Source organism: Procambarus clarkii, chromosome 57, assembly GCF_040958095.1.
Source record: "Procambarus clarkii isolate CNS0578487 chromosome 57, FALCON_Pclarkii_2.0, whole genome shotgun sequence".
In the NCBI taxonomy this organism is placed as follows: domain Eukaryota; kingdom Metazoa; phylum Arthropoda; class Malacostraca; order Decapoda; family Cambaridae; genus Procambarus; species Procambarus clarkii.
Window position 1 is genome coordinate 16,460,541 of NC_091206.1, and position 13,048 is coordinate 16,473,588.

Sequence of the window (13,048 nt, forward strand, 5' to 3'; positions counted from 1 at the left end):
TACAAATTATCATTTTATTTACCGACGTCACACAGAGAAGACAAGAAAATTATTTTCAAATATAAGTATGCAAAAGGCACGATATGTCCCTTACTCGTAGCTGTACAAAATATACAAACACCTACTGGTTCTAATTTTCACTTCCACCTAACACTATCACTCATTCTTAAGCAAGCACAAAAATACTTGCAGCATGGAGATTCATTTACAAATGTTAGAAAATTGTTTTCTATTAGAGTATTGGGTTAGATACACTCATTCATACACATTCACATATATACACACACTTGCTCTCTCATACAGACACACGCATGCACGCACACACACACGCGCGGGACCAAAGAGCCAGGGGCCGGATTCACGAAAGCACTTACGCAAATACTTACGAACGTGTACATCTTTCCTTGCTTTGATTACATTTATTAAACAGTTTACAAGCATGAAAACTTCCCAATCAACTGTTGTTATTGTTATAAACAGCCTCCTGGTGCTTCGGAACTCATTAACTGTCTAATAATTGGAAACAAAGTCGCCAAAGATTGAGAAAAGATGTACAGGTTCGTATGTGCTTGCGTAAGTCCTTTCGTGAATCTGGCCCCAGAGCTCAACCCCCGAAAGCACAACTAGGTGAGTACACACATACATACACGCCCCCACTGGAATTGGACAGAGAAAAAGACCTGGGGTTGATATCACATCGAACCCATCTCCCGAAGTCCACATCAAAAACATATTATCGCCTGCATTTGCAATGCTAACCATAAGTACTACCTTTAGAAACCTCGACAGGGAGTGTTCCATGATCTTGTACTCAACGTGTGGCAATTTAATATTACAATATACGGCCCCAGGATGTAACACTAATACCTTTAAACATGAACGATGCTGGAGAGATGCAAAGATATTCCGTCACATTAATACCGGAGCTGAGAGGTATCGGTACCGAGATTAAAGGAAAGAAAGATTAAAAGAATTAAAGATCACATCACTGGATGATAAGTCATTGAAGACATGATCACCACATACAATATTCAGAGGTGACTTAACAGGGCAGCAGACAAGAGCAAACTGTTTGGAATAGGTGGTACGCTAACACGTACGCTGTTGTACGTACGCTGTTGTTCGGTACGCTGCCCGAAACGCTTTGCGTAATAGTGGCTTTAGGCATTGTATGTACTAGCTCTATCTATAAAGCCAACAAACTTTGTAAATCTCTTTATGTATGTACCTTACCTAAATAAAGATTATTATTATTATTATTATAACAAGGGACAAATGAGGCACGGAAACATTGGATTATTTTTTCAGTTATAATAGTGAAGCATCGGAATGCACAGCAAAGAAAAGTGGTTAAGACCGACTTCACACAGCTTCTAATTTAGATATGAACGTTCTGAATGGTCTCAGAACCTTGAAGTTTGGGAAGTAGGACCAAAGAACTGTAGATCAAACCCCAGCAAGCAAAAATAAGTAAGCACAATTAGATGAATACACAGTGTTTGATGAATACAAGTTATGATAACAGACAAAATGTCATTACATGCAAAATATTTCGAAAAATAGTTAATATAGGCATTTTGGCATGATTTAAACAGAGAGAGTACAAGTCAAAATTTAGTACCAAAAGGAGTCGTAGCTAGGATAACAGTGAGAATTTTAAGGGCTATGGAAGGAAAGAAATTTAATAAAATAGGGAGCAAAGTAGGGTCAGCAAGGATCCCGGCCAACTTCCACAAGCACAGATAGGTCAGTATGCAAACATGCCTAGACAAATAAGTTTTTCTCCAGAAAGATATAATTTTGGATCAGAGAACTGCAGCAGCAAAGGAAAGGATGGATGAATGGATAGATGCCAATTATTTTGTCCCAAGACTAGGTGTATGGACGTATAATTCAGCACGGGATGATAAAAAAAAGAGAGGCACAGAAAGAGATGGTAAAGAACTGACCTCAAACCTCACAACCCTATCTTTCAGCCAGATCACCACTTCATCCATCATCCTCTATGACACCCAAAATTCATTCGTGACACTCAAAAATCACCCATTTCACCTGAGTCACCTGAACCCAAACCTATTATCCAACTTGTCACAACTGCTCCAATAATTCTTCTCCATACCGCTTGAGTTCTCTCTCTCTCTATGCCTGTCTTCGCTTCCCATTTCCCAAACCTAATCCAGGTTTCCTCTCCCCTTCTACCTTCCCCACACGCTCTTTACTCTCTCTTTTCACGACCTTACTGTCGTGAATCTTACTGATCCTCTTACCGTGCCAGCGCCGAGGACAGATGACAGTCAAGTCAGAGACAGAAAACATATAATTATGTGAGATTTAAAGTCAAGCACACAAACACAGACAGGATAACACACTGACATAATCACGCTCGCAGGGAGCAACCTGTCAAGGGTCATAACAGATGCAATCTTCTCAGGAGAAGGAGGAGAAGGAGGAGGAGAAGGAAGAGGAGGAGAGGAAGACGGAGAAGGGGAGGAGGAAGAGGACGACTACTACTACTACTACTATAAGGGTCACAATAATTACGGTAATATTCAAAACTCTTTAAAAAAAGAAGCTAAGGCCAGGACAGGAAAGCGACAGAAACACCTCAACTCTCACCATCATCATCCACCACCATCATCATCACCATCATCATCATCATCATCATCATCATCATCATCATCATCATCATCATCATCATCATCATCATCATCATCATCAAGAGACTTCAGCAGTTCCCAACAAGAGTAAAACAGAAATCAACAAAGCAGAAATAAAGCCAAAATGCTGAAGGCAGCAATGAGAAGCTTCCTCAGCCAAGACGTCAAAGCGCCCACAAGAATGAGGGAGAAGAATACACCAGTCAACTCTGATTTAATATATATGAATGACCCGGACATAAATGAAGCCCAACCTGCTGAGGATTAGATAACAACTGATATCGACCTTCGCGTACTTTGTGAAAGTTAGGGTGAAAGTGGAGGATAAGTCAATCAGGATAACCCCCCTCGTCCCTGGCTAGAGCAACCTCAGTAAACCTAACGGGCTTCTAGTCTTCCACGAGGGCATACACAGTAATATTATATTACTGTATATGCCTATTACTGACATGACTGTGTTATTTACCAAAAAAGACAGAATTATTTTCAAGAATGTGTGCAAAAATGAATCACATTTTTGAAGTTGAAGTTGCAGGAAAACAAACTACAAAAATGACCAAAGTGGTTGTTAGAGTTCAATTCCAACAAATGCAAGTTAATAAAGATGGAAGCTGTAGAAAGAAGGCCCATACAATAAATATCACCAGTTAAGAGAAAGACTGAATTATACATTGGTAACGTGAACAGCGTATGCATGGATGGCCGAAGTGAGAACCATCTTCAAGAAGGTGAAGAAGAAGAAGAAATCATTCAGGGCGTTGTACACCACATGAACTAAGGTTGACCAGCTCTAGAACGTGCAACATCAGCATCGAATTCTCATCTTGTTAACCACAAAACACAACTGGAGAAACTTCAGAAGTATACCATTAGACTGGCCCCAAAGATGGCAGGCATGTGGCACAGACAAATAGTTCAAAACAAGAACCACACGTCACCGGAAGAAGGAAGAAACTGAGAGAGACATGTCAACTTGTCTCACACGAAGACGGCGTGACATTGTCGACATGTCTCCACCTCGTTACTTGGTGACGTAGTGACGTCGTCAGCATCTCTTGACCCTATTATTTTTGTCAGCAAATCTTGGTCCCGTCACTTTTCTGGAAGCAAAGGGTACTTCCCCCTTTGCCCCTCTCCCTCTCTTTGCAGAATCAACATTTTCACTGTCTCATGAGGTCACTGGATACCATACAGTTTGTAAATTTGTTCCGATACTTAGTCATATAAACAGACACATTGTACACTTAGACACTTAAATATTTACAGGTATTTACACACGTACAATATGGAGGTGAGGCGGACAGTGTCCGAAGCCAGCCTGATGGATCCTGCTAAGATATCACCAATGTCTCTTAACTTAAAAATATTAGCTATTATCAAATTCTAAATCTGAACTGAAATAAGGCAATTGCAATAAAATTAAAATGCTACAAATGGAATAGAATGGGAGCACTGCAGTCACAGATATATAAAATATGAAGTAGATAAGAACTTCTGTATATCGTCATGAAATACAACACATATCAAGTATTTAAAGAACAGAAAATCGAAATTGATGATCAATCATATGTACAAGACGCGACCTCAATTAAACCCCGGCAACATTTAGCTCACCGTTGCACATAACACCAATACCAGTACATGTGGACCAGCACCCTGTGTGTGTGTCCACCTACCAGGCTGTGAGACAGCAGGCCTGTTGCTCTCTTCCACACACACACACACACACACACACACACACACACACACACACACAAACTCTATACGAATATCCGACAGTTCACCCGGATGCTGCCTTCTGGCGTAACTTATCTTACAGAACTTACACCAACTCGTTTGTACCAGGATGTATTTTTTATTTAATGTGATAACTGCAACTCAGACCATTTTTGTCAGAATTAATTATGTAGTATGAATTCATTACACGTTTCTTCCGTTTAAACAGCACTCTCGCTTGGCCTCCTCACCAAGGGAGTCCGCAAGCTCATTCTGATGTCTCTAAATCCAGGTGGAGAAATGTTGATGTTGGTAGTGCTGATGCTGGTGACAAATGTGTCCTTTCGGTGCGGTAAAGTGGCGTAGAGACTGGGATTCGTGGTGGAGGTGGTGGTGGTGGTGCCGCCCCGTCTGTGGTCCAGTGTGGCGTATAGGTTGGGGTTGCTGGCGTGGTGGTGGAAGCTGCCGTTCCCTCTCCTGTAGTCACGGGAGGCGTACGTGCTGCCCGGGTTACTGGCAGGGGAAGAAGCCACGGTCTGTGATGGGGGGTTGATGGTGAGGCTCCTCCTGTGGTCGATGGTGGCGTATATACAAGGTTCTCCACCACTGCCGCCACCACCATTATAGCCCCCAGCACCGCCACCACCACCACTATAACCTCCACCACCGCCACCACTGTAGCTGGCAGCACCACTGTAGGTGGCAGCACCACTCTGGTTCTCCAGGGGCATGGCCAGCTCCACATACGTGACTTCACCACCAGGCCCAGTTTGGTTATGCTGCTTGAGACGTACACGGAGACAGACAGACAGACAGAGAGAGAAAAACACATTTAGTAAATGACTTTTCCACATGACTTGCTAATTATACTAATATAAAAAACTAACATTACAGAATAATAATGAAAATAATCATTGTTTAACGTTCATTAAAGTTTCAAATTTATTGAATTTAAGCCAAAGTGGGAATTATTTCTTAAAATATAATATTGCAATCACAGTGTATAAATTTTAATAAACATCCAAGCCCATCATGAACTCTTATGAAAGAAAACTAGCAGCCTAATGTTCTGAAAACTAGACAAAATTACTAATCTGAGAGTTACGCTAATATCTAAATTAAAATTCACGGATGAGTGAAATTTAAAGATAAATTTATCTTTAAAATAAGTTTAACTACGCGTTCTGTAGTGTAGATAATGCCACTGTAGTTCTTACACTGACTGCGATCACCTTTATTCATACTTAAAGGTGCAATCACAGCTCTCTTTCCTGTTTCCAGCCAGCTGATGCATGATCGCGTGTCCATGCTTCATGTAACTTTTCCTCACGCATTTCATTTCCTTCTCTCCTCGTCATTTAAGTATTTCCACCTTTACTTCATCAGTGCCTTCAGCTTTCCCCATATCTCAGCTTCCGCACTGATAAATTTATCGCTTTCATGCAAATAACTTCTGGTAATCTATCTTGGACGCTTTTCCCACCGGCAGAATCAATCATGTTTACATTTGCATTTCTTTCATCAACATCACGACGCGTCTGACTTCCAAAGAACTCCTTCCCCCTACTTCTAATTTATTCTTTACCACCTAATTTTCTCCCAAGTGCATCTTTAATATTGGCGTTGGCTCGTCCACCAGTTTTCTTCTTATACCTTCTACCGTCTTTCCAAAATAACTTAATGCTCTATGATTTTTTGCTATTAAAATTTTGTCCGAGCTCCTCCTCGTTCGTAACTTTGTTTACACTCATCATACTTCCTCCTCCTCATCGTCCTCCTTTTAGTTTTCATCCACAGAATCCATTTTTTGGTTCATCAACTTTTCTCGTCACTTTCTCGATCCAGCAAGGCATACTTACTTGCCATTTCTAGCTAAACATTCATTGTATACCTTTCACATGCCATCACATTTTGTCTGGATAAAGCCACCTGCAAAAAGACCACAATCATCATATTCTATTCATCTACCAACTCTGTTTCACAAGTTCTCAACGTTGATCTCCATTTGAGAATTTTCCTCTCTGGCGCGATCTTCTATTTACAATCCAGTTTTTACTTGCCCAGCGTTCCTATGTGAACAGACCACCAAATATTTATCTTAGTGGTGTTGCATTAGAAATATAATTCAATATGATAGCCAAACAACACATCAGAAAGTGAAAGAAACGACGACGTTTCGGTCCGTCCAGGGGCCAGATTTACGAAAGCACTTACGCAAGCACTTACGAACGTGTACATCTTTCCTCAATCTTTGACGGCTTTGGTTACATTTATTAAATAGTTTACAAGCATGAAAACTTCCCAATCAACTGTTGTTATTGTTATAAACAGCCTCCTGGTGCTTCGGAGCTCATTAACTGTTTAATAATTGTAAATAAAGCCGCCAAAGATTGAGAAAAGATGTACAGGTTCGTAAGTGCTTGCGTAACTGCTTCGTGAATCTGGTCCCTGGACCATTATCAAGACGTGTGATAAAGGTCCAGGACGGACCTAAATCATCATCGTTTCTTCACTTTCTGATGTGTGGTTTGATCATCATATCTTTAGCCACGTTATTGTGACTCATCGTCTGCACAATTCAACATATTTCCCTCTGTATATAGCCAACTGGTCTCTATATTCTTCCCTTTTTATCATTGAGTATTTTGTGTGCCCTCATGCTTAAAAAAATATGTAAAATATGTGTTAATAATAAATAACTTTCTTTTCCTGCACATATCTTTCAATCCGCAGTTATTAGTTTTTGCTCTTGGTACCTATTGTCCACCTAAATTATGTTTGTTTTACACTCTATTCCTACTTTACGATTCAAATCACCTATAAGAATCAATCTTGAAAGTTTTGTTATACGAAACCTGCTGTAAAAACCTCTAACAAAATTATGATTATTATTTTAAATTCTGTCATTCTAGGGAACATTTACAATCACTACATTTACCTATTTATAAATCTAGTTTTATTCACAGACATCTTAAACTGCCCCAAGATGTCATTCATTACGTCGTACTTCTTCTTAAGTCATGATCTGTGTTCTCTTTGTGTGTTCTCTTCCACTCCTGTCCTTATGGTTGTTACTTCATTCCACTCTTTATGCTTCCATCTTCTAGGATTGGTTTCTAATACTTTGATAAGTCAAACTTAACATCCTTAAAACCTATCATCATTTTCATTTTCGTTTGATCCTCATCCTTCCCACCATGTTCTGTTCATCATCTTCATCATTGTTCTTCAGTTACTCCTCTCACCTTCTATGCAGAAGTGTGATTATGTTTATGTATCTTACATTAAAACATTCTACAATCATACAATATGAATGTTTACAGGACTTATATATCATACAATAGGAATAATAATGATCTTTATAAACATTGTGGAATATGTAGCCTACCACTACGCCATGTTTCAATAAAGATGCAAATAAGAATTTGACCCAAAAAGATGGGTGATGGAACCGCTGAGAACTGACAGGACAGAAACGGTTGGGTACGTTTCCCTTCACCTGATGCCTCGGTTCACCTAGCAGTAAAAATAGGTATCCGGGAGTTAGGCAACTGCATCCTGGCGAAGATCATTACGATCCTAGGTAACCGATCAAACTTATTAGCAACAGATTCTCATTAGTCTTGTAAAAACATCAATATTGCGATGGATTATTACGAGGAGAAGTTGATAGACAACATATCCGTGTCAGAATGGTATTGAGCTGCCCTGGGACTCCTCGCTTCACATAACCTAACGATGTCATTATGCTTGTCGTATATAAGGGTGAAATTACCATCATCATCATCATCTCAGCCTGATGATGAAATGCAATTTAGTAAATAACCGAACATGCTTCTAACTACCACTCTGACTACTCATCAAAAAGACATAATCTTCACCGGTGGAATAAAGTGCTATTACGAACTCAACAAGCTGATCATGCAGAGGTCAGTTAACATCATGCAACATGTCAAGATAACGTCAGTAAACCTATTGATAATCATCCCCTTGAGTTCTGAGAGTGAGCTGGGATCTCATCAGAGCTGTGTGGTGTGGTATGTAAACTCTACATATACTCCTCATAGTGAAGGCTACGTTTCTTTCATGTTTAGTGAAGGAAAATTGAATATAAGCTAAAATAACACGAACTGAAATTCGCATTATAACTTTAGATCTGTTTCGTTGATCACTGACAGGATCTCCAGGTGTTCCGTCACTCCACTGAAAGATGCCCTTTGGGAACTGTATCTTAAAGTTACAACTGGGGGTTTGTGGTATGTGTGTCACCCAAAGTGGCGTGTGTGTCACCCAAAGTGGCGTGTGTGTCACCCAAAGTGGCGTGTGTCACCCAAAGTGGCGTGTGTGTCACCCAAAGTGGTGTGTGTGTCACCCAAAGTGGCGTGTGTGTCACCCAAAGTGGTGTGTGTGTCACCCAAAGTGGTGTGTGTGTGTGTGTGTGTGTGTGTGTGTGTGTGTGTGTGTGTGTCACCCAAAGTGTTGTGTGTGTGTGTGTGTGTGTGTGTGTGTGTGTGTGTGTGTGTGTGTATCAACTATGGTGATGTACTCCAGGGCGTCCGTAGGTCTTGAGCCGAGTCAGTGAGACAAGCCAGAAGCATGCGTCCACACCTCACTAACCTTGTATATAATAAGAAGGATGGCTGGACGCCTGAAGCAAAACAATGAACATAATCAGAAGTGAACACTCACACAACTTCTTGTGTGCCAGACTCACCCTTGTGGATAATGAGAGGAAATTTACTTACAAGAGTACGACAAATAAAAATTAAAAAACCTTAATGACATCTTTACTAATACTGAAGACAGTGCCTAATTGAGGACAGTTTCCCCCTCCTTTGGAGAGGAGGCCGTCAATCAATCCATTGTTTAAGATCAAACCAATAATTTCTTAACAGAAGGTGACCAAGAGTGACTCTGGCATGAATGAATATGACAGTGCTGTGAGGCCTGACACCTCAGTCGTCAGGTTAAAAATGAAAAGAATAACATAGGTACATTAACTCAAGGAATCAAAATTAGGTGTGTATTTAAAAAAAAAAAAAGTGCCTTGTACAAAAACTATTTGTACTCTCCATTTTGTTCTAAATCACAAGATATGTTGCCGTTTCATGTTCAATTAAAGGGAACTAATTTTTATGCTTCTTTGGGGGTTAAAATTCATTACATGATTAATTGTTGATATAATTTGGAGCAGGTGTAATAAGACTGGTTATCTCCATGATGGATACAAGTGTTGGGAAGGGGGGGGCGGGGGGGGGGGGGGTGAAGAGATGGGAGTTGGGGTGCCCCCAGAGGAGGGGGGGGGGAGTTGACGCCCCCCACCACATTAACCACAGCCAGCTAGTGTCTGAATGACCACGGGAGATAATAGTCAAAACCTGGGGCCAGATTGAGGAAGCAGTTACGCAAGTACTTGCGAACCTGTATATCTTTTCTCAATCTTTGGCGGCTTTGTTTACAATTATTCAACAGTTAAGGAGCTTCACAGCACCAGGAGGCTGTTTATAACATTAATAAAAGTTGATTGGGAAATTTTCGTGCTTGTAAAGTGTTTAATAAATGTAACCAAAGCCGACAATGATTGAGGAAAGATGTAGAAGTTCGTAAGTACTTGCGTAACTCCTTCGTGAATCTCACTCCTGGATCCAGGGTTTGAGTGGGTTGTGATTTATCAAGTATTTGCGTCTCCTCTTACGAAACCCGTACATCTTTCCTCGATCGTGGCGGCTTAGTCTATACGTATTAACAATTTACGACCTTCGAAACTTTGAAACTTACGCTTATTACTGTTATTAACAATCTCGTAACGTTTCGGAGTTCATAAACTGTTTCATAATTGCAAAATAAACCTCCATGTTTGAGGAAAGATGTACAGCTTTCGTCAGGTTCCACTTAAGTGCTTGATAAATCCCTGTCCAGAAAGTTACCTTCCACATTTAATATTTATCCCGCAAATGGCCTAGTAGTCGTGCGGCAGGCTGCTAGTTCCAGCCTTCCACTATTATCTGAAAATTGCAACTGCTTCTCAAACCAATTTGTCAAAGTTTCGTAAATTGACCCGTTGGGTACATGCAATGACATTTTGACTGTTTATTGTTATGGATTAAGAGCCTGAGAACAGTCCTGATAAGAAATGGAAATATGCGTTCACCACGACGGTGGTAAATGTAAAATTATTTAGTTTTGGTTGTTACATACACAAATTAAACGTTGATAATTAAAAACATTTGAATTTGTGTATGTGCTTGTTGGCTCATAGAAAATGGAGTAACATATAGGGTAAACTAATACTACGAGAGGAAGATCACAGTTTAACACAAGGGGGACTTGTGCAGGTGAAAGCAAGCGCTCCAGAAACACAACAGTGGCAGGTGACGTGGAACTTACACCTAGTAAGGGAAAACATCGTGGAGGGAGGGACGGGGAACTAGGAGCGAGGAAACACTCACCTGCAGAGGCATAGTTCTCACCGTCGGCGACACTTCGAAGTTTCCCCCGAAGTGGGACTGGTGAGCAGCGGCGCCTTGGTCGATGGCCTCGTAGTGCGGGTACGGCATCAGGTCTGTGGCGGGAGATTTGTGTGGTGAGAGGCGGCGGTGGCACCTGAGTTTACTTCGGTCGTGTCATGACTGTAAACTGTCTCGTATACCTGCCCCATGAAGTGTCTTCCACTTTAGCACGACTCGCTACTGAAGTGATCATGTCGTTAGGTGTGTCATGTCGTTGGGAGGAGTGTATGTCGCTGGGTGTCCCGTCATGTCATAGCTAGGAATTTTCTTCAAATTGGAGGATGTTTTTGATATGTTAGGATGATTAAGCAAGATTGACACCTTTTACTTAATCACAAGGAAGGGCTTGAAGGACTATGAGAATGATTAAGTAATGTGTGTTTTGAGATATGAAATTTACACTATACTACCTGTAGTGTTTCACCTCAGTCTGTGAAGGCAACTTAACTACTTATAAGAGCAGAGGGAATCCTTGACCATCAACATACGGGCTATTCATGCCCGTACCACCTCTAAGGGTGGCTTAACCTTCATCAATCATCAATCAACTGACCATCAAGATGATTCATAAATCAAGTGAGAGCTAGAGTCAGTGGCAGAAGCTCTTCCTGTCTGATAATGGTTCATTAAACTAACTTCCGGCAAGACAAGCTCTTCACCCAGCCCGTTCACCTGATTTTTCATAACATACAAAATAAGGGGTAGTACAACGCTCGAACCCATGCCACCCATCTAACCTAACCAACCTACGCATAGAAAATGTAGATATGTGTGAGCTGCTACTTTTCAGAAAATCCCCAATTTTGTAGGTTAGGGACCTGTTAGATCTGGCCTTGCGAATCCTCAAATGATATGTGAGAATTCGATCTTCGCATCATTTTCCATCTAGATATGGCTTCTCTCAGTCAACTTATTTCGTCAGGAATCCTTATTTTCAAGAGGAAACAATCTCATGTCGAGTGGAAACCCTCCGAAGCCACACACAGTGAGATCTAATCTCTTCACCTACCCGCCCTGTGGGGGATTAGATCCGGGTCGTTGTCCTCCGCCTCCCCCGCGCTGACTCCCTCCTTCACCCTCGCCCTCAGAACTCCAACGTTGAGCGGCTTGTTCTCCAGGTCGCCCTTGTACTCCTCGCTGGGGCCGCTCTCCTCCGGCTTCGTCTGTGGCTTCCGGAACTTGAAAACTGTGATGATGACGATAACAACGAGGAAGATGACCAGAACCACCCCGATGACGATTCCCAGGAAGGGTGTGAACTCGAGCAGCGCTGGCGGACCTGCGGGGAAGTGGAAAATGTTAGGGAAAAAGGGAAAAAGGAAAGCTAGGCAATGTTGTGATAATATATACCTAAACTATGTAGTTAAAAATATAAGAAGAAAAAATAAGTATAGCATATATACAAAATAATATTTAAACGAATACAGTTTCGTAAAAAATGGTAAATTGTGAAAAAGCTGATGTATAGTGAGTAACATCACAGACAGAAAGTGAAGGGACGACGACGTTTCGCTCCGTCCTGGACCATTCATAATCGACTTGAGAATGGTCTAGGACGGACCGAAACGTCGTCGTCTCTTCACTTTCTAGTGTGTGGTCTGGTCAACATATTTCATAACGTGTGGTTTGGTCAACATGTTTCATAACGTGTGGTTTAGTCAACATATTTCATAACATGTCTACCGTGCTGGTAGGCACGTTATTGTGACTCCTCGCCTAGCTGTATCACAGATAGACACAATCAACAACCCGATGGACGCAGGAGTTAAAGACCGCTGATACAAAAACATGTCCATTTACCACGTAAAATTTCGCTCTTTGCTACCAGAACAAAAATCCATTTGATGTGAGAACTTGCAGATAAATTCCATTGTAATTTCCAACGAAAAAAGACATTTTAGAAAAGTTTCAGAACGCAAGTAACAGTTTGAGGTGCGGATGATTAATGGCTGGGACAGAATGATTGACATAGAATCATTCCAAGCATGAAGCTTGTAGTTTAAATGACACATGTATTCGATTTTTACTTAAATCACATAGAGGCCCCCTTACATACCTTCTCCTCTTAGAAAGAGCTGTAATTCAGTAACTACTTGTCTCTTGAGTGTCCCTGAAACTTTACACTATAACGCTACTAGTTGGATGTTAATTTACCAATATATTTTC

General features: G+C 41.0%; 1 protein-coding gene across 1 annotated transcript in view; it reads right to left on the minus strand.

Annotated features, from left to right (window-relative positions):
* LOC123744939 (protein turtle homolog B) overlaps nucleotides 1-13,048 on the minus strand; it is a 535,220-nt gene continuing 522,172 nt past the window's right edge. The window contains exons 14-16 of the mRNA XM_069306332.1: nucleotides 11,892-12,161; nucleotides 10,823-10,935; nucleotides 1-5,152 (exon numbers count right to left, since the gene is read on the minus strand). Coding sequence (XP_069162433.1) covers nucleotides 4,595-5,152; nucleotides 10,823-10,935; nucleotides 11,892-12,161 — 941 coding nt within the window. The 3' untranslated portion in view covers nucleotides 1-4,594. The remainder of the gene's footprint in view (nucleotides 5,153-10,822; nucleotides 10,936-11,891; nucleotides 12,162-13,048) is intronic.